General features: G+C 37.4%; 1 protein-coding gene across 1 annotated transcript in view; it reads right to left on the bottom strand.

The window, feature by feature from the left end:
* LOC109088191 (guanine nucleotide-binding protein subunit alpha-12) overlaps positions 1-15828 on the bottom strand; it is a 29663-nt gene extending 13835 nt beyond the window's left edge. The window contains exons 1-2 of the mRNA XM_019102352.2: positions 15020-15828; positions 6782-6997 (exon numbers count right to left, since the gene is read on the bottom strand). Of these exons, the coding sequence (XP_018957897.1) occupies positions 6782-6997; positions 15020-15322 (519 nt within the window). The 5' untranslated portion in view covers positions 15323-15828. The remainder of the gene's footprint in view (positions 1-6781; positions 6998-15019) is intronic.
* Positions 15829-23885: the final 8057 nt, after the last annotated feature.

The following is a 23885-nucleotide window of genomic DNA, read 5'->3' on the forward strand; positions in this document are numbered from 1 at the left end:
GGAGGAATCATGCAACATTTAAATGAATCATGCAACGTGATTTACTAAGATTTGCGCTTGTCAGTTTACTGGTATTTGTGGCATTATTTAACGACCAAAAAGAGCATGTCTTAAAGCAGACAGTAAATTGCACTTCTCTTGGTACAGTAGATTGCGCTGGTCATTATGGGAATGTTGCGTCTGTGTTCTTTAATGTGCGCATTTTCAGTAAATCACCCACAGAATTTTTCCCTCTTATCTGCGCTTTTATGGAATTGTGCTCTAATGCTAATTTGCCCTGTTTAGTAAATCTGGCCCATAGTGTTAAACTTTTTTAACTGATGTCTAAAGTTAACTCATTAATTTTGGCAGTTATTAGATGTATTTTGTTCATTTTTTCTAGCAAATTTTTCACTGACCCCATTGTGCCTCACAAAAACACTGGTCCCTTTATACATACAAGGATAAATTAAGCATGATGTTGAAACTGCACTTTTCCTTCTCATTTGCACATATTCAATTAAGCCATGTAAACCACAAAATAGCAGCTCAGACATTCTGCAAAACATCTCCTTTAGTGTTATATAAAAAAAGAGAACATCAACCCATGCGTGAGTAAATGATTTTTCATTTTGAGTAATCCATTTCTCTGCTAGAAGATGTACTAGCTTTTGACAGCAGTAGACACGCAATGGCTTCTGGTTGTGTTTGTGTTGTGCTGCATGATGTCTAGGCTGGCTATGTTATTGGGGAGGTGGACTGGTCTCTGGAGATCTACGCTGCAGCTGCTCCGGAATGTGAGCTTTTCTGCTTATCTCCAGCTCTTCTGAGGAAGGCTTATGTTCTGCTATAAGCCATCGCTTCTAGTCGGCTCAGTAAACAAATACGCCCTTCCTCTGTATGGATTCACTTTATATATTTTGGATTTGGCCCTCTAAGACCATCAAACAATTCAAATGGACCCCACATTTACAGAGTGCAAACAGAAAAACAGAGCAATGCAGGCTCGGCCCGATGAGACCTCCAGGGGGCATCGTAAACTATTAAAGATCATCCTTAAAATTGTTGTTTCTGGGTAACTACACACAGCACGGTCGCTCGCTCTGCTGCCAGGAATCTCGTTAAAACATCTTGTACAGAAAAAGTTGGGTTACAGGAAGCTTACCAGCATCCCTCTTATTTTCAGCCATGAGGAATGTAAGACACATCCAAAGAACATCAATCTCCCTGAGGAATGTTGCATGCCGCCCAGCTTTTGGGCAACGGAGGGGGTATCTTTCTTGGGTCACAAACTGAAATTTTCTTATGTGGGGCGGGTGTGTGAAACCAGAAAAAATGTCTTCATTTCTGCTCTTTGTGTACATGAGATAACAAGCCCACTCATGGAATGTTTCAGCACATATAATGATCTTCTGTGTGGTTTTATGTGCTGAAGCTCACAGGACGGGGCCCACTGTCATTTGGAACGGTTCTCTGTGTAAAGGACACCCCCTCCCTCTCTTGCACAGTCTTACAAAGAAACATCATCACTCCCTCTGCAGATTCTGTCTTTGGCAAAAGCCCAGCGAGCTTCCCTGTTATGGCTGAGACGGCTTTCCACGGATGAAATATGACTGGAGCTTCATATTTAACAAACATAGATCTTGTCCTCTGACAAAAACTCTCACATAGGTGCTACAAAACACAGAGGCAGAAAAACTGGAATGATTCTGGCAAAATATCAGTGCTGATACTATTAGATCTCAGTGCTGCATTTGACACTGTCGATCATGACATACTTCTAGAGAGACTGGAAAACTGGGTCGGCCTTTCTGGAATGGTTCTCAATTGGTCCAGGTCATACTAAGAAGTGAGAGGTTATTATGTGACTATAGGAGAGCATAAGTCTAAGTGGACATCCACGACATGCAGAGTCCCACAAGGCTCAATTCTTGCACCGCTCTTGTTTAGCTTGTATATGCTCCCACTAGGTCAAAAAATGAGAAAGAACGCAAATTGCATATCACAGCTATGCTGGTGATGATACCCAGATTTACCGCCAAATGACTACAGCCCCATTGACTCCCTCTGCCAATGCATTGATGATTTTAAATTTTGTGTGTGAGAGTTTTTTTTTGTTTTAAAGGGGGGAAAACTGAAGTCATTGCATTTGGAAAGTTCTCAAGGTGAATGCATACATTGAGTCTAGGGGTCAAACAACTAAAAATCAAGTCAAAAATCTTGGTGTGATTCTGGAGACAGACTTTAGTTTTAGTAGTCATGTCAAAGCAGTAACTAAATCAGCATACCATCATCTCAAAAACATTGCAAGAATTAGATGTTTTGTTTCCAGTCAAGACTTGGAGAAACTTGTTCATGCCTTTATCAGCAGCAGGTAGACTAATGTAATGTCCTCACCAGCCTTCCCAAGAAGACCATTAGTCATCTGCAGCTCATCCAGAACACTGCTGCCAGGATTCTGACTAGAACCAGAAAATCTGAGCATATCACACCAGTCCTCAGGTCCTTATACTGGCTTCCAGTTATATTTAGGATTGATTTTAAAGTTTATAAATCAAATGGCCTATGACCTAAATACATAGCAGATATGTTCACTGAATACAAACCAAACAGACCACTCAGATCATTAGGATCGAGTCACACAAAACAACGGGAGTCTGCATTTAGCTATTATGCCACCTGCATTTGAAACCAGCTTCCAGAAGAGATCAGATGTGCTAAAACATTAGCCACATTTAAATCTAGACTCAAAACTCATCTGTTTAGCTGTGCATTTATTGAATGAGCACTGTGCGACGTCCGAACTGATTGCACTGTATTTGATCTATAATCATTTTTTTATTTGTAACTGTTTTAAATTTATTTTAAATCAATTTTTAAATCATCTTTAGTTTATAAAGTAATTTAAGTTTTTAAATCACTTGTTTTATTGTTGTGATCATTTTTTATGATTTTTTTTTACTTTCTTTTATGTCAAGCACTTTGAATTACCATTGTGTATGAAATATTCAAAAAGTTTTATGATCAATATTCAACTTAGTGTCTCACTTTACTTGATACTGTCTACAAGTGACCCACCCGTTTGGATGGATGTGAAGATTATGGTGAGTTTGTCAGAAAGGAATTTATGATGGCTCTGACTCAACTTTGGTGAAGCTGCATTGCACAGACAGATCTCTTCTCTGGTCTGGGCTGTGACTGAGATCTAGTGTGGTTTTTTTGGGCAGAGTGGGGGGGGCAGCATCAGCCTTCAACAAAGCAGCAATACAGACTTCCTGTCCATGAACTCTCTGCAGCCTTCAAGCAAAGCAAGGTTTGTGTCCAATCACAATATGACCAGAGCCGCATTCCCGCTAACAACGAGTCTTGTGATTTTGGCAGCCTTCTGACAATGGATCCAGTCCATTTTCTTTTTTCTTTTTTTGTGTTAATGTGCTAGTCTTAAACACATTAAAGCCAGTTTTCCTTTAAAATTTCCTCATAAATACTGGTGAAGGTAAATTACATCTCAGCACAAATCATGTCACTCAACCATTAAACTCAAATCACAGAGATGTATCAAGATCCATGCAGCCAACTCAATACAATTCCTTAACATTTATCACGGTCAATGGTCATCCGGATTTCTGACATTAATTTAGGGTTGCATACTGACAAAAAGTCTTATGCTTGTTTCTCATGGTCAATGCCAATGCTTTTCCCTAAAGAGATCCTCTAATAGACTACAACTGAGTACTGAAGGCCCTCCCTTGCACCGCCACAATCCTCCCAAGAGCTGGAGGAACGGAGCAGACACTAGTGGAAACTAAGCCAAGTTCCTCACAAAGACATGCATTAACTCTGCAAGTTAATAAAAAAGCTGATGTTAATGAGATGATCCCACAAGCATCTTGAGCTTCAATGGAAGAAGAACATCTGACCGTCTGTACAAAGAGCTGCATGAGCAATATCACAAATTTACTCAAATATGTCTTTGTATCATAATGTTCCTTTGTTTTTAATTTTCAAATCCAGAAACCTCATAGTGTTTTTCAAATTCTGAATTGATTCAATGCAATCTCTGATATTTGTACTGTTTGTGGGATCTAAAGAGAGTTTCTGGTCTCATTAGCATGTACAGCTTGCAGTCCTGGTAGAAAAGAGACTTTCTGTTAACGAAAAAAAGAGCAGCATTTCCATAGGCGCACTTTTGTTTGGGGTAGAAACAAAGACTTGTAGGACAGGGTTAATTCTGAGCCTCTAGTCAATAGGGAACAGGAGTTACTCAGTCGGACAGGCTGAACCCTGTAATGTCCTCCCACTCACTGACTTCTGAATGGACTCACAAACAAACAGGCCTTCACAGAGGAGAGAGAACAAAAGAGGCTGAGGGAGGCTGGGGCACCAGCCCTTTGGCCCAAACGGCCAGTTCAACGAAATGACCCACATAGGGTCAAAAGGCTCATGTCACAGACCGAAAGGAAAAACAGCTGGGTCAAACTCCACAGACGTCACACATGTTTCATTAAAGCAAAACATGCAAATAATGGCTTTAAAATGGTAGAAGTATACTTACACATCTTATTCGCCTAGATGTTGGATGTTACAAGATTCTTAGTTCCTCTCTTTAAATGTCCTGTATTCACAATTACTTTCCATTGTTTGATGGACTAGGTTTTAAATTCTCAGTCATTCTTTAATTTTATCTACAGATAAAGTGCTGTGTTGTGGGTTTTTGGTTTTTCTTTTAATCTTCTTTTGCAATGGGAAGAAACAACAGACATTGCAGTCTGTTCATTTTATTCAATATTCCATTGAATTATTTAACTGTTTTACACTGGAATCTCTCATTTTCTCTTTAAATCCTCGCTCACATCTCTTTGCTGGTCTATTTTTGCCAGGGTGCTTTAAAACAGTATGTTCCTTCCTTTTTCTTCACTTCTAATCCATAACAGCATACTGTAGCATATATCGTCCTTCTGGCCATGGTTAGATCCAAAATCTACAAAGATCCTTCTCAGTCTGTATTTTTTTTTTTTTTTATTCTTTGTGAATTTTTTCTTTGTGAGTTATTATTGAAATAATTTCAGCATTTTGTGTAAATCTTTTCTATTATTATTAAATTCAGCATTAAATATATGTAGACATTTAGCCATCATGCTCTACAAATATCACTATTGAACTTCAGTCATTAAAAACACATATTATTTTAAAGTTTAAGCATTTTTCAAGTAACAATTCAAGTTTGACAAAATAATTGTAATTTATGGGGTATTATATCAAAATGTAATGCACAAAAACAAATATTACTGAACTGAGAAATATCTTAGATATCATAAACTGGCTTCATTATGATAATGCAGTGGTTCTCATCTACCCACTGCTCTGCACATTTTGTATGTCTCCCTTATTTAACGCACCTGATGTGGATCATCAGCAAGTTAGGAGAGAGATCCATAAACTGAACAGTGTGTGTCAGATAAGAGACACATGCAAAATGTGCAGAGCAGTGGGTCCCGAGGACTGGAGTTGAGAACCATTGTGATAATATATGCCAGTCTGAAATGTGGTTTTATCCAAAGAGGAAGTAAGTAAATAAATGTAAATAAAAAGTAAGTAAAGTATGAGTAAATAGTCTTTTTCTTTTGTCCTAAAACAAGACTGTCTGTGATTAATCACAGTAGCAAGAGCCGATGATGTAAACCCACTTGTGAAAGAAGAAACAAACATGCAGGGGGTTTTGAATGAGTTCAAAAATGAGTTCATATGTCCACAGATGAACTCATCACATCACAGATATCTGATTTATCAGATTACAGCCGTCTGTTCCACAGCAAAAGGTCAGTAGCTACTTCATCAAAATAAGAAGCATCAATGAGATGCTTCAGACACTTTATGGCCTCCATTTCTGATCAAATTTAGATTTTATGAATGTTTTTTCTCTTTATAGACAAAAGAACGTGAGCATTAAGAAGTCAAATCATCTCATGCATAAAAGGAAATCTGTGCGCTTTCCTCACAGGTTTCCTCACTGTCTATCCTGTCCTCCATCCGGCTCCATTGACCTAGATCTTCAGGACTCTCAACAGCACTTAAAAAATGTATAAAGATCCAGAGGTACTGTGACAGAGATGTGTATGTGAATCACATCGCTCCAGTGCACAGTCAGAGCGATTAAAGTTTGAGAGACTCCTGTGCACAGCTTCTGAACTCATTAAAGTCCTGTGGCAACATACACGCTGAGATGAGATGCACATAAATAAGTCAAGCTTCCTCTGCTTTTCTTTACTCAGCAGGTTTAATTAAGGTCTCCCTGTGTCTAGCTTTAATAGCTAGGCCAAAGATTTCCATCGAACTGACACTGAAATATTACCATATTTCCCGTACCCCCTTGGCCTTCAACTGGTAGAGATCATGGGTTTGAGTCCCAGGGAACACACATATAAAATGTATACCTTGAAGGAAGTGTATTATTAAAAAAAAACTTACTGAACATTTGAACAGTAGTGTATTTATAAATTTAAATGAAAATAATAATTAAAGTAAACCATTTTCCTAAATCATCTCACTAAATAATCTAACTATATATTGAAAGTTTAGTCAGATTGTCTGAATGTGCTGCCTATTGAAGCTCCACTTTAGGAGGCTATCTATGAATGATCACCCTTGTGCCCTTGAGCAGTGCACTTACCCCAGGTAAATAATAGATTATTTGTTTTATGAGAACACACGTTGCCAAATACCCAAAGAGCCATGTGGCTCTTCCTGTGAAGAGTATCCAGATGGCACAGGTTGTCAGGAAAGTTATTGTGATTACACTCACCAGCTGAAACTCACTCCGTCGGCCGTAGGCTTCCTGGATGCCACTATCATTCCAGAGTGCCTGCAGGGCTGGGACGTACAGCTGAAAGGTGCAGGGTTCAACAGGCATGCCTGCTTTGTTTTCGAAGGACATAACAAACATGCCATGCTTCTCGTTCTCAGAGTTCTGCCAGGGAATGCCAAGTTTGTCTCGGGCATCCACCAGTACCCGCATCCCCTTTAAGAAAAAAAAAGACAAAGAGAAGGAGAAAGAGATTAATGCCATGTTTGTTTGTCTAGGGTGTATAACCACAGCAGGGTGTGTCTCTGGAGCTGAGCTTCTATAACAGGAAGATGAAGCAATTCTTCTGGAGACAAAATAAAGATAGTAGCAATGTTTTCATGTAACACCTACAACACTTTAAACCTGCTAATCTCTGTAAATCTCCCACACTCAGTTTCAAACAGGAACCTGTTTATGTTAAAAGGGACAAATAATTGAAATAATGAATTACAAGAGTGTGAACCACAGCAATAAGAGGTTAGCCAAACATATAAGAAGCTTAAAATCAACATGAAGTCAGAATTGACAAGAATTATTTATGTTGTTACATTGGTCTTATACCTTTTGTACGTGTTTCAATGAGTGTGTAGGCCTGTGTTTACACCAAGATATATATTCAGTGCAAAAACTATTGTGAAAAACATTTTAATTTGAATGAATGGCTGCTAATGCATCTAAGCGCCATCTACTGTCAGAGAATGAATTTGCATTTTCATTCAGCCGTTTCTTACGAACTGGTCTGAACAGACAAAACAAATGCGAAAATCTGACAGTATTTTTTAAAGCTGATGTAAACAGGTTTTCATTCTAAACAAAAATGTCAGAGAGAAAGTAGAACATTTTGTAACACTACTACTCTAAAAAAATCTAAAAATTAAGAAAAGTTTAAGATTTCAACTTTAAGTGTATACCACTGTCAGCTGACACAACTTAAATACGAATCTAAATTGTGCTTGTACTGCATTTAGAAGAAGCTCAGATTGCTGCCACTCAGTCATGACATGTATACACGAAAAGCAAGATCTGATCCCAGAACTGAAACACTCTGAAGCCAAAAATGAAAACATCTCCAGAAAGTTCTGTTGAGAACAGCAATTAAACTGAAACTAATCTCCGCGATGAGCCCCCTCACTTCCAAGCACAACTTTGAATACACAAAACCCTGAACTGGGCCTCTGGCAGTTACCAGGAGGGCTGGGCTCTGTGGAAGAGCAGAAATATCATGAGACACTTTGTAAATGCAACATAAGGCCATATTGGCTTTTCTCAATAATAGCTGCAATACTATCAAAATCCTCCAGTACATTTCACCTTCCTTTTGTTGCAGTGGAATAACATCCTGATATTCAGGGTCCTCTTCTTCTGCTCTTCAGTATGAATTGTTGAGTACTAGCACTCAGAAATTCAAAGAGCAAATGTATGCTAGAGTAATTAGAGCAGCCAGCATGCCTTTGTCTCTGAAGAAGATAAAGGGTCCCTCAGGCACAGGTGCTTCGTGGGATTTGACCCAGTGACCCGGATGAGTCCGTTTAATGCCATTCCAGCACATCAGGTCAATAGGTTGAGCGTAAAGGAAATGAAAACTCCTAGTCTGTCCGCATGTGTGAGGGATTTGTACATCATCATGAGACGGTTGCATTGCAAAACCAATAAAACAGCGGGGCAGCGACAGGAAATGAATGTGGTACAGTCCAGTTAGTCTGGCTGTCTCCATCAAATCCTGAGATTCCCCCAACTCCCAAATCCCAAGATTCCCTGAGCCATCAAACAGTTCACAAATGTAAACAGTTGTTCATGCTTAAGTCCTCCCTGCTGTTTCTTCCTAATGCCCTTAATAGTGTGCCTTAGTCCAGGGTTGTCAGGGTACTTTCCTAGGGGCCAAACTCAGTCACACTTCTGCCTTTATTTGTCTCCGAGAGACGGCCACCCAAACCCACCAATCCATCTCTGACCTTTCACCCACTTCTGGCCAACACTATCAGGGAAGCGTAGACATATCCTCCTGTCCTCCTTGGCTGGATCCATTGACACCGTCAGGGTGAGAGAAAAGAGAGAGCGGCTAGGCAGCTTTATCACAGCGGAGAGGTCAGTTGCAGGGTTTCCAATCTCTTCCTGAGTCATGGCAAAGTCCCAAAAATAGCTCCGAAAACTACCAAAACCTCACCTCGCCGTGAGCAAGGCTCCTATCGTTTCTGAAATGCCTCCTGAAAAACAAGCCTTAAGTGTTTGTTTTAAATGGCATCTTCCAAAGAGACTTGTTTTGTAAGTCTTCTGGAAAAAACTTCGGGTTTTTCATATTTTTTAAGTCTACAACAGACAATTCTTGATATTTCCCTTGTTGTTTTTTGAAAAGGGGGGAATTTCCTAAATGTTCAGTCAACAAAGAGCAAGAATGATATTATTCATGGATCTTGGTTTCTGCTGAGAGACGCAGCTGACAGCGAATCCAACCCGTCGGCCCTCATCTGACATGCATTAGATGGGCCCTGCGTGTCAAGCGCAGTAATTACTCCAGTGGTGGTAATGGCAGTGCTGTGATTTCGCAGCGTAAGCAGATGTGGGGAGCGGACCAGGCAACCGCTCATGGCTTCCCCACCGCTGAGCAACCACAGCTAAATCAGCAACAACTCCTCAGCCATAAACAAGCCGCCTGTGAAGGAGCCTCCCAAGACTCCGGTCACAGAGGAACTCTCAGATTTATCACACAGGAGGATGGGCTTGATATATGCTTGCTCCCTGTGTCACTCTTCAGCTACTTCCTGTATCTTCCCCCGCAAGGATCTTTTAAGCAGGATGCATGCATTTAAACCTTTTGGTGTGATACAACTTTTTGGTAACTTGTTCCTCCATACACGCTTTCCTTAGGATGATGGAGCAAAAACACATTCTGGGGAGTTACTGAATACCGCAACTATTTTCTCAAGGGTGTAGTAAACAGAGGAAATGCTCCACTGCCAATAGTGTCCCGTTGCACAAGAGATCAAGAGCTTTGCAATAGGGAAACTGACTCTTGAAGGGTCAGAGTGATGAGTGAGGGGTACGAGGGGCCAAACGGAGGTGAGATCTTATCGTGTCCCGACACGCAGTGTCAGTATCACGTCAGTCTTTAGACAAAGAGTTAACAGAAATGACTAGATAGCTAGCTACTGATCTAGGAAGTAATAAATTCCCAGACATAAATTACTCAGCCTACTCAATGTGGGTTTACAACAACAAGGCAGGAAAGACTGATTGTGTGGTGTATCAAATCATTTATTTGGACACTGAAGACTGTACACACAACACATTTAGCCTTTTTAATGCATCCTTTTAATATATCAAGTGACATTGGGCGGGACTTGATTTTATCCATCTGGTTTTGATTGGATCATCAAACCATCAAAAAAGTGATATAGAATTTAATTCAATTTAGATTTTATCTAACAAGATTGTCTTTAAAAAAATAAACATCAGTTATAAAAACATTTTACAGCCTTTCCAGACAAACCACCTCTGGGCAAATGGTGATGCAACATTCAAAAAAGGCATTACTGGAAGGATCTGGAAGAAGTTGAGAGGTCTATCTCCTGGACCTTTGCCACTGTAAAGTGGCTGAAATGAAGATAACTTTATCTTTAAAATAGCAAATCATTTGATCAGCACATCGGCTGAGATTCGCTCACGCAATCTCTGGGATTGTTTGTTCTAGTTTTTTCCACCCTTAGGAAAAGTCTGGACTGGGGTTGCTCCAAATTAGTGTCAGTGAAACAAATATCACCAACACTGTCATCATCCTAGAGCCTTCAGAGGGATGGGCTGAACAGCAGGGTGATGACAAACGGTCAGAGGAGAGGTGATGGCACGACTGAATCGCCATTGTTTGCAGCATGCGCTGTCTGTGCACTGAGGAGAGGCATTTCCTCTGGCTCTGTGGACTGTGCGATACTGCAAGCCCACAGAGACCACCATTGTGAAGCTATTCCAATCTGACCTTGACTTCATGGCCGACAAACAAGGTCTCCAGTCCAGTTCTCAAGCCACTTCACACATCTATAGACTGTGAAATTAATTTTATCACATGCTTTCCTTTTACTGGCCACTGTCCTACTGTCTGAACTGAATTATATGAATTGCATACAATTTTACAAACATATTAACACCAATGTGGAACTTTTATACTTCCTAAAAAAAATTAAAATAAAAGAAAGCTAGGAAACCTGCATTAAACGTTCACAAAACGTTTAAATTAAAAAAGTATCACTTCTGACTCAACATTAAAAAACAAAGCTTTGTAGCTTTTAGTTGATTTAATTTGTCATCTATATGCGAGATAAAATTCAGCAAAGCAATTAAATGTCATCAAAATATGCATTCTGGCAAAATGGACCAAAAAAGGGCGTATAAAAGCTTTAGATCAATAAAAGCACTGTAAAAACTGAAACTCTGCAGTTGTTAACTCTGCATGGTTATTTCTAACTGACCTGACTTGTTGTTGTAACCTAATGTAAGTTGATTAGCCATGTTAAATAATATTTTGACTTGAATAAAAGCAGTTAATTTAGATGTTATTGCACCACATGAAACACCTTTTGTTAATAAAAGTGTAAAGTTTTAACAACACAGAGTATGAATGATTTTTAGACTTTTGAAACCTTGACAGCCAATCAGAATCCACCTGGAATTTACAGAGCTAATATAATTATAGTAGTTTTTAGTGTACTATAAATTACCTTTTTTTGTCATTGGCCTTTAGTTATGTTACTTTTTGCTTCCTAGACCCCCCCAAAATTTCTCAAATTTAAATAAAGGTGTTTCATAACCTTTGCACAACATTGAGATGTTTTTAACAACTACATTTATTAATAAAAGCAAGTGTGTTGACTTGTGACAATAAGGCATGGTAAACCACACAGGAACACAAAACTTTAGACACATTCTTCACAGCCATTTGCTCTTTTCACTTGACTGGCAGGGCAGCGAGTGTACCATGTAATCAGCGCCAACACATACATTTAGGGCGTTTAGTGCGGTTAGTCATCATAAAACTGACTTCAATTCTCATATACACATAGATGCTCCAAAACACAGGCCTCAGCATTTGCCTCTGGAGCTAATGAAAGAGATCAGAGCTACATTATAATGTTTTCCTAGGCTCACTAGTTACTTTGTGGTGAAGGGGTCTTATTGAAAATAAACTGAGATGACATCATCAAAACAAAGAAAGCTCAGTTCTGCTGCCTTGCTCCTCGGGTGGGTTAGAAGAGGATCTGATCGCAAATCAGTCCCAGTCGAAACAAAGTGAATCTTTTAGCTCTGCCTCAATCTTGTCCTTGTACGACATGGGCTCCTGGAGTCACTCTTGTCCTGAAAACTATGGACAAAAGCTTACACATCTCTCTGGCTGTGGGAAGGACGCATGATGTGATGTCTGGCAGTTTGGCTAAATGTTTGGTGGACAAGAACCATGGAGATGGAACATGTGGACCTCTGCTCTGACATCCTGAGAAACATAAGCTTTTCCATATAAAGCTAAACGCTTCCACTGAGCCAGACCTCTGATCTGGCAACACTGCTTTTTGACCAAACTGTGGGTAAGATAACAAGACCAAGGATAGGAATATTTATCATTTTAGTTTCCCACTGAATAAATGAACATCGTAGTTTGCCAGAATACAGACAAATTTATGTCCAATAGAGAAGAAAAGCATTTATTATATATGGAACAATGACAAAAATCTAGTTTAAAACACATGCACCGGGTTCCTAGGACTGTAATCTTCGTATTCAAGTTGGTTTGCAAAACTTTATAGCATTTTTTAAAAACATTTGGTAACACTTTAGATTATGGAACACACATTCATTATTAACTAAGAGTTTTCCCTCAATAAACTTCTAATTTGCTGCTTATTAATAAGGAAGTTGTTGTAGTAGTTATGTTTAGGTATTGGGTAGGGTCTAGAATATGGTAATGCATTATTATGTGCTTTATAAGTACAAATAAACAGCCAATAAGGTAGTTATATGCATGTGTTAACAAGCAACTAGTTACTAAAGTGTTACTAAAAGTTTCAATTTAATGACTGAGAAAAATGTCAATACATTTAGGTGTACTGAATTATTATTGTCAAAAATGCATTTATTTATGTTTTTTATTCGTGTAGATCATGTTAATTTTACTTCTTGTGACAAAAGGGCATGTGGCAGCAGGAAACAGGTATGTTTGCAATGAAACTTGGTCTTGGTCACCATTGTATAACATATTTTTAAGAAGTTTTTATACAATACAACAGCATATTAAGATTCATTTAATGATTACTGTAGTTGGGTTTAATTATTTTAATTTTTTTCAAGGTAAATAGTGTTTTTTTAATTTGTATTTATTATTATTATTTTTGTTTTTTACACACATCATAAAAAACGATTTCATATTTTATCTTTCTTGTCAAACAAGGTCAAACTATCTGATATTTTAGAAGATTATTTGCCTTGAAACACAGTTATATAATTTTCAGTTTTATGTCTTTTTCTGCATGTTTCAAATTCTGCCTGTTGTATTAATTTTTTGTATATTTATAAGACATAATCAGCATTATATTACTGATCCATATAATTACATCTCATCTAACATGAAATCAGAGTACCATAAAGATGATAGTGACAAGACGATGCACAATACACTGATTTTTGAACAAAGCTCTCTTATAACTAAACACCACAGAAAAGCTCTGACTCAGTCAAATAGACGTATTGAACAACATGAAAAGACTGTTAGATCTTCTCTATCCCTATTGTAACATAGATGCAGGCTGTAGTTAGTCTTCTGCCATCAGCAGCTAATCTCAAAGGCTTCACTATGATCACATCAGATCAGTAAACTTCCCAAACCAAATGTAAAACCAAATAAGAGATAAAGAGAGGAAGACACAAGTGCAGAAAGAACGCAGACAGAGGAAAAATCAGGACATATTGAGACATCCAAAGACACGTGAGCTCAAGAAAGCACATGAGCTGATCACAATGATAAGTCAGACACAATCTCTCCGTTCATAACAGAGCCAGGGATGAACCTAGACCAAACAAAGTGACTCAATGTACTGCTAACTGTAAGGACAGCTAAGCTTAGTCTTGTGGTAATTACGAGAGAACATCTGCCAGCCTGCAAATGTTAAGATGCTGATTTGTAATTACTGGGTTATAAAAATGTTGCTTCTGCCAGAAAGGCCAAACATTGTTCCTCATGTTCCTCTGTAACTCCAACAGCCCCAGGCCCGATATCTCATCTCACACACACATTCTCGGATGCATTTTCACTCCTTTCCTGTTAACTCCGAGCTGTGAGCCAAGCCACTGTTATTAAACACAGACATCTTAAATAGACATGCTTACAGGGAAATGACCCAAGTATAATCCCTTGGGATTCTGATTTGCGGTAGAGCAGATGCCTGAAGCAATCATCACATGACTACCAGCAAAATGAATTAGTCAGATAGAGAAAAAGTGAACATTTTCACATGGACTGGGTATCCAAAACCTTTGTATAATCAACTAACCTGGACATTTGCACTCATCTAATATGCAGCTAAAGAAAGGGTTGATAGTAGCTCATGTGAGTCTGCATGTTTGACAGATGGTTCATTAACATGTGATGAGTACACAGACTGAAGCACAGACTTTGGGGAAGTATCAATTATGCTGAATGCAACAAAAATAATTGCATTTGTTTCTCATTTCTGTAGAGAATGTTTGTTTTACTTATTGCAAAAAAACTGCATGTCACAGCAGGAAACAGGCAAGTTTGGGCAAGGAAACATGGCCTTGGTGACCTTAGCATAACTAAACAACCTGACACCACATAATTATAGGATGTTTTGATGCAACAAAATAGAATTATACTATTAAGATTATTAATCATCTGCTTTTCTATCTATCCATACTTACATTCACCCATCTATGTTTTCAATTTAATTTCTTATTATGAAATATATAAACTACATACAAATTTAGGTGGCATTTCAAATCAGTCAATCTATCTCTATATCTATCTATCTATCTATCTGTATAAATTTAATAAATAATATGTTATCTATCTAGTCAAATTCAAGTTGAATTTTATGAAACGCAGAAAAATCACAAAACTGTTGACAAGCAAAACAGACAATTATGACGTCAGAAACAACAAAACTTCAAGCAAACTTGTCACGCGCGTGAGACCGTTACCTTAATGACGTTCTCAAAGATGGTATCCCTGAAGTCGAGCAGCGCTTTCTGGTCAAACTCTTTCCCGTGGATGATCCTCATTTGTTTGAGGAAAGTGGATTTGCCGCTCTCTCCGGCGCCCAGCAGCAGGATCTTCACCAGACGCCGCACCGAGCGTCTCTCGCGCGCGAGCGTAGCGTCGATCTCGCGACTGCGCCGCTTCGCGTCGCGCTCGCGGTCTCGTGCTTTCGCGGTACTCCTGTCATCGTGAGCGGCCTCAGCGGGCAGCAGACACCGGCTCAGGGTGCGCACCACGCCGGCCATCCTTTCCAACTTGAACGCGGTTAGTTACCACCTGATGTATTCATTAAAGTGCCAAAGAACTTTATGTTTTATACCAAAGCTATATGGAATAGACCCAGCTGGCGCCGGCAAACATCTGCTGTGAATATTCACCGGTTAAAACAAACACTAAAAGAAAAAAGCTGAAGCACAATAAACATTTTTCTCCATTAAGACATCTGTAAAGGCGTTTACACCGAAGAGGTCCTTCCCCAGCAAAGCGACCACTGCTGTCCTTTAAAACTATGAAGAAAACACTCAACTAAAATCCGTTGTTCGTGGTGATGAAAAAACATCAAGCGCTAAATGTGTTCAGGAGATGTTATGTAGCTGGAAACCGTATTCCCTTATATACTGGCAGCGACACAGGTTCCGAAAGTTCATTCTGGAGGAGCGCGAGCGGCTTTCTGATGTTTCCTCGCGGCTCTTGGGAAGTTTGTCTGCTGGACTGACGCCCCTCCTGCTGTTGGGCCCGTGGCCTGTAGGGGTCCCAGCGAGAGGGGCGTTTGTACTGACGTGAGGGGGATTCCGGCCAGTGTCAGAAATGTCATAATTTCACAGTGGCCCCTTGCTGTCTATCATGCGCTGCCGTCTGTGTGGCGGTATTAAAACTTTACATGAAACCTGGCAAAAGGCACGAGAAAAAGGTATGATGTAAACATGAAACATCTGGATCAGTAAAGGCACGAGAAAAAGGTATGATGTAAACATGAAACATCTGGATCAGTGATAACATTCATTTTGCCATTAATATATATATAGGCTATTTATATATGAAAAGTTCATTTGCAAAAACAGATAACTCCGTTTTTAACAGTTTTCAAAAATCATGTTTTTTCATTGTGCATTCCAATTAATCTTCAATCAAACTGCAGTTGGGTTATTTTGATTAAATAAAAATAACTTAAAAAATACAGTTAACTAACACAATAAAACACAATTAAAACATGATAACATAATTAAAAAAAAACATGATTTTTGAAAATAATAATAAAACGAAATGGATTTATCTGTTTTTGCAAATAAACTCTTTATATTTATATACAGCATGTGACCCTGGACCAGCTATGTTGCATAGCCAACAATACATTGTATGGGTCAAAATTATCAATTTTTCTTTTATGCCAGAAATCATTAGGATATTAAGTAAAGATCATGTTCCATGAATATTTTGTAAATTGCCATAAATATATCAAAACATAATTTTTGATTAGTGATATGCATAGCTAAGGACTTCATTTGGACAACTTTAAAGGTGTCTCAGTATTCAGATTTTTTAGCACCCTCACATTCCAGATTTTCAAAAAGTTGTATCTCGGCCAAATATTGTCCCATATTAACAAACAAAACATCAATGGAAAGCTTACTTATTCAGATTCATAAATCTCACTTTCAGCAAATTGCCCCCAATGACTTTTGAAAACCTGACCCTTATGAAGCACACACACACACACACACACACACACACACACACACACACACACACACATATATATATATATATATATATATATATATATATATATATATATATATATATATATATATTTATATGTAAGAAACACGAATACATCTCATATATATATATATATATATATAGTTCTTGAAATACACCTCTGGTGCAACTCAGACACATCATCAGTGATGTATCCTGGGTTCATTGGGTGTTTTGGATCTCACAACATCATACACCCTCACCCAGGCGACCCAGCCAGGGTTGATCAGACCCTGGCTTGTGTCTGCGTAGCTTGTATGATCCACGGATCGCCCCGCTTGATCCATAGCCACCTTGATGCCTTTTCGGCGGCATCCATAATGTTCTTGACGGCTTTCCTGATGTGCAGTCCCTTCACTCCAAGCATCTTGAGGGCTCTGATGAGTGACTGACCGATGAATCCTCTGCACCCGACCTTGATGGGATTGCATCAGGTCCTCCACCCCCTGCTTCAGCATTCGCCTGCCAGCTCCTCGTACTTGGCCCTCTTCCTCTCAAATGCCTCCTCCATCCGGTCTTCCCAGGGAACAGTCAACTCCAGCAGGACCACTTGCCTTGTTATTTCTGACACCAGGACAATGTCTGGCCTGAGCCTGGTCACTGCGATGTCTCCCTAGATCGACCTTCAGCTGCCAGTCCTTTGCTGCTGAGAGCAGCCCCCCTGATTGCTTCAGGCGCTGATGTGGCTTCTCTTGTGGCTTCTATATATATATATATATATGATATTTCCTACTGACACACTACAGCAAAATATTTTTTGGTGAAAATGCTAGATACTAAATTTATTTTCATTAATATATTCATATTATACTAAGAAGTTTTGATGGATTTATCAGTGTTTTCTGCACCGCTTTACTTCTGTGAAACTCACCTCCTTTATTCTGCACCAATGAGGAATAAATCATATTTTACCTGAGCCATGAATTTGAGCTTGCAGTCTGTACCGAACGTGACCCAATAGATTCAAAAGAGTCTACTGCGAAAAATGTGAAGAGATGTCTTTTTGTTGCATTACTCTTGTGGGCTGCACAAAAAAAAAAAACTAAAATAACTCTGTAGTCTGATTCATGCACGAATATCTATTACGAGCCAGCTTGTTTTAGTGGCTCAAATCATTTGATGCAGCAGATGTAGCCAATTCTCAAAACAAATTAATTCAAAGAGCTGATTTATTTAATGAATGGTTCAAAAAGAATGAAGCCTATAATAATAAATGAGCCTAAAATACTGCCATGTATATTTACAGCATTAGCAGTGAGGGTTTCTTTCATACAGTATGTAAAAAATGGAAATTAGATATACAGAAATGAATCGAACCAAACTGTAAATCAAGAGCTTGTGAATTCAGGAAACCTGTATGGATAGCCAGCCCTAGTCAACGACAGCAAAATGGCTTTTTATTCTCAAATGTTAATATTAAATGTTAAAGGTAATGCAACACTTGTCTTTTGGAGAAAAAAAAATCTGCTTTTTAATCTAAAATTTTTGCAAATTCCAGAAAATTTGTTGACCATAGAAGAGCTATATTCAAGTCATTTCTGGAATTAGTTTTAAAATGCTGTCCTCTCTCATGAGTCATATTCATAGTCTAATAAAAATCTGTTAATTTTTGAGCATGTCTCCAAAGTGAGCTGCAATGTTGACCATGACCAGCCCAATACCACTTTATTTTAGTAACCCCTTATATTGTACTCACTTTTTTAAATAATGCCTGACAAATCTTTTCACAATTCTGATGACAATTTGACATTTTTCTATAAGGCTGGGGGTAATATATTCCCACTCTGTTTCTGAAAAATTGGATTTAGTTTGATAGCAAGTTGGCAAATCAGCCACATAGAATTTATATTTTAGATTCTTTGTTCAAGAGTTTTAAAATGCTACTGAGATTTCAGTTAAAATGAGAAATTAGAATTCAAATTAGAAATATTTATATATATGTATACACATGTATATAGTTTATTTGCATGAGTTTTAGATCTAGAAAAATGCTCTTCCTGTTCTCTTGTGCTTGCATTAAAATAAAAAAAAACTGTATTCAGCAGAGGGCAGTGTTAACCTACGCTTACATTCATACATTTCATTTGAATCATAGTTTCTCATCCACACACATCATTTATTTATTGTAAAATGAGCTCTGTTGGATACATAAATGTCAAACAAAAAGAGAAAAAAGAAAACCCACAGGTAAAGAAACCATATAAAGAGCATATACCTAATCAAAACATCATTTGTCAAAGAATAGTATGATTTTGCATACTTTGGGGTTGTGTCTTTATTTTTTTGCATTTGATTTTGCACTATTTTCTACACTAAGACACTCTCCTTGTGTGCCAAAACATTATTACACAAACTATCGACAATATAATATGATATTTAATATTTAAACATTTTCCCAGCACAGCACCACAAAGACATTTCCTTTCTAAAACCACAGGTGCAGAAAAGTAGAGCGGGCTAATTTTGTGCCACTGACCACCTACATATGAAAAACAGGACTTCCAACATTAGCATATAAATAGTGACGATTTTTTCATTCCTCCTTCCAAGTAGATTATTCAATGTCATTCACAGCATAGGAAAAACAGTCTCTGATTACTGTGGTTGCGATTCAGAGTTCTTAAACCTATTTGTTGAGTTGATGTGCACAAGGAAAACATTTAATGGAAAAGCTTTCAAGTTGATTTTCAAGCAGGAGGTTAATTGGACTGGGTTTTTGGAGGAAAGATGAAATCAACATGCACACGAAACGCAGCTGAAGAGGCTTTCAGAGAGCAACACGGCCATGATTACACATTTTGATCACCAAATCAGAAAGAAACACAAAAATATACAAGTATCCATTCTTCTCATTGGGTAAATTGCTCTTGATAGCATTCTTGGAGGGTGTTAAAGCAAGCTAATGCTGAAATAACCAGCACTGCCATCCATGTTTTCCACTATGCTTTGAAGCAAAGGCAGCAATGGAGCACCAAGTGCTATAACTTTGGGAAATCATAGGACTGTTCATTTGTTATGGTGATGTGATTGGTTTGTGCGATAATTCCCACCTCTTGTTTTCGTGCAAGCTCTCGACCTGAATGAAGAAAATGATGGCGTTATTGACTAATTATAAAGTGAGTAAATAACTCACCCACTTAGGCTATCATTGCTTTGTGTCACGTCAAAATAAAACTTGAAATGGCCAGAAAACATGATTACTTTGTGAGTTTTTAGTGAGCATTCAGCTTGATCAAATGAAATATGTATCTTCGTGCCTTTATGATGATAAAATAAGTTGACTATTGAAAAGAACAGCTGAACATCAGTTCACAAATAAAAAACAGACTGTCTATGTACACTACTTCTCCCATTAACGTAATATCACTACAAAAGATGATAATTTTATAACAGGTTCAGTGGCATAGATGTGTACGCACAGTATGCATAATATGTCAGTAAAATCTAAATTTGGGTGAACTATCCCTTTAATAAGCAATTTTTAACAAAGACAAAAAAAAAAAAAAAACTTTTTTTATTCACCTGCATGTTTTTGGAGTCTTTATATATATATATATATATATATATATATATATATATAAATTATTATTTTTATATATATATATATATATATATAGTGAGGCAAAATTCCTACTATTATTAGTTCTTTCTGTTGTTTTTTTCATTTAGTTTTATTTAGTTTGAGGAAGGTGGAGTTAGTTTTGTGCTTTGTGTTTTTGTTTTGTTTTGTGCTTTGTTTTGTTTTGTGGTTTGTTTTATTTATTTATTTTGTTTTGTGCTTTGTGTTTTTTGTTTTGTGCTTTGTGTTTTTTGTTTTGTTTTATTTATTTATTTTGTTTTGTGCTTTGTTATTTGTGCTTTGTTTTGTTTGCTCAACAGCCCGTTCACCTCTAAATGTTATTATAGGGCAAGAGCTTCGTAATAAATCTTTAAAAAAGAAATAAATAAACAATGTCAGACTGTTAAGTTATGGGTGAACTATTCTTTTAACCTTGTTTTCAAAAGGTTATTTAAAACTACTCCTTAAGAACATACAGAACAAAGAGTCGATAAAAGAATGTTTTCCGGCACGAACGCTCGCCAAACGTATTTAACAAGGGAATCCAAAAGTAAAACAGAAAACAGATTCAAAGCTTTGTCCAGCCTAATTAAGTGAGATAAGAATAAACCAAACCCAGCGGGCATGTGGTCTCTATAGAGGAAAATGTCTAATTAAATAAATAAAACAGCAAATAATTAAATTTATGCCACTCTTTGATTCCAGCACAATGACTCTCATACATGGACAAGTGTATGTGGCATTAATGGAGTTCTGTACTTGATGGCCACAATGAAAAATGGCTGTTATTAGACTGAAGAAGGCTTGCTGGAAAAAACAAGCCCACGTTTATCAAGAGGAGGGAAGAAGAAAGAAAAAAAGAAATGAAAACAAGAAAATAATATATAATATATTTTAAAGAGATCATTTAAGAGATGCATATGAGCATTAAACACCTTTCAAGGTTCCAGATGATGAGACAATACTTTCCTCTCCTAATCAAACCAATGATCTTGAAAATATGTTTTTGTTAACAACTGTAACAAAGGCACAAAGTTCTCCGCACATTCAAAAACATATTTAACCGTGCAGACAACACATACATCTGTGCTTTGGTGAGCAGCTAGAAGAAATGCTAAATGCCTTGTGCTTCTCAGAACAAAGGATGAGTGGGATCTGATGGCTTCTGAAGCTGTGGGTGAAATAGGGAGATACAGATGGCCCAGACACAAAAGTTCTGATGTCTGTGACAGACACTCCTTCACGGAGAGTCTATTATGACATTTCAGCTCCGGCGCTCCTCACACATTTGACTGATGGATGCAGAGACCACCGCATTTAACAGATTGCCAAGCCATCTGCCATAACAAAGTGACACGCTCGCGACGTACGCAACACTTCCTGTAGCGATCAGCTGGGTGAGAAAGGCACAAACAAAAACCGCTGGAAGGTATACGGCAATGAAAAACTCAATCAGGGTTGTAGAGACCGGATTTTCATGTTGTGGGTTTGAATATATTATGATAAAGGATACAAATTAGTTTGTGCATATAATCTCTAAAGCACATGGACTACAATGCACAGAAACCAGCACTGTTTGTCTGGGACTTTCAAAACATAATGTGTTTGCATTGATGTGCAAATTATATTTTCATATCTCTACTTCCTCTTGGCCTTTTATGCATTTATGTTAACCGGCGTAAACAATAACATGGCATATTTAAAAGCAAGCAAACACAGCATTTCACTCTTAAAAAAGAAGAAGATGGGCTTAACTAGAGAAAGTAACAGTCTTAGGGTTGTAAACAAGCTAATGTGACGCGGTCTGTTAAATGAAACCGATTTCTCCTTGTTTTAGTGAGCAGTGACAGATCAGAGAGCCTCTTCAGTGGTGTTTACAATCACAGTGGAAAGTTGGTTTACCGTCAAGAGTTGTTGTCTGCAAGTGACGCTACTCTGAAAGGAACCACCACCAACACCACATGAAGTAACAAGATGTCTGCTTGTCAGGGACCAACTGAAATTTCCACTGCGCTGCTCGTGACACACTCTCTCCAGGATTTCTCCTCTTTTTAAGCCCTTTTACTCATTTTCAGTTCTCATTTCAACAGGAAAACATGTCAGTTTCTTTCTGAAGCACAATGTACATGAAAATCTGCATCAGATCTAGTGAGTTTTAACCCAGAAAACAGAAACTCTGCTTCTCAAAACCATTTATTACATAGAACACACCATGTTGTGTCAGCAATACATTCCTGTGTCTGTTTATAAAATAATATTTACAAAAACAGATAAAAAAGCTTGGGAGTGGGAGATTACACAAATAGACGGTTTCTTAATACACTAAAAATTATAGTGACAAATTTGTGTTTTTTTTCCTAAATTTGATGCCTCAACATAAGGATGGATAAGACGGCATTAGATATTATACAAACATTAACTCCAGCCTGTCTTCTAGACAATAGACATTTCTGGTACATTAAATTTCCCCTTCAATGGCATCAATCCCAACAATAAATATATACACATCAATATGCTGTATGTTTATATATATGGCAATATAAGTGTGTTTGACATCAGCCATTCAATATATTTTCATAATTCTTTTATAATTATTACACATGCCGTTTTCATGACTTTGTAGTATATGACTGATTAAATGGAATATTTGTACTGTAATACAAATCATTAATTACATATATGAAATATATTTAATTAACAAAGATTTAAAAAAACAAATAATCCAACTGTATGGGTCAAAGACAAGACATCCCATTTTGGTATCCACACCTAATTAAATTTACAAAAGTGATTTTATATACACAGAAAGCATATTAAACGCAAGAAAAGGGTCAACTGTTTTATGTGAAAAAATGTCAAAATGTTCCATCTTCATTCAGCGTAAAATATATATATATGTGCGTGTGTGTGTGTGTGTGTGTGTGAAATGAGAACATACTTTATCTGACCTGTACTTGTTAAATTTTATTACGGTTTAATAAAATGGGTATTTTGACCCTTTTGCTGTCAAATTTGGTTTGAAGGATAGTGGCAGAGATTGGTAAAGATATATAATTGGAATGAATTAGTCATTCATGTCATTATGTCTTCTAATGATTCTTGTTTTAAACATGCCTGACAATACCTTTTGATATACAACTACTGATACTACGATTGACATTTTAGTGGGCGTCTTCTGTAAATCATGGTAAAAAAGGTTATGATAGTCATTATTTTTTTGCTTAGAAGACAAAAGTTAAACAGAACACATTCCAATGTCCAGGAAAAATGCATAAATTATGCTTAAAAGCCCTTATCATCTTTGATATATATATATATATATATATATCTATATATATATATATATATATATATAGATACTATATATATATATATATATACATATATATATATATATATATATATATATATATATATATATATATATATATATATATATATATATATATATATACATATACATATATATATAAAAAACAAAAAAATCCCTT

This window comes from Cyprinus carpio, chromosome B3 (genome assembly GCF_018340385.1).
Source record: "Cyprinus carpio isolate SPL01 chromosome B3, ASM1834038v1, whole genome shotgun sequence".
In the NCBI taxonomy this organism is placed as follows: Eukaryota; Metazoa; Chordata; class Actinopteri; order Cypriniformes; family Cyprinidae; genus Cyprinus; species Cyprinus carpio.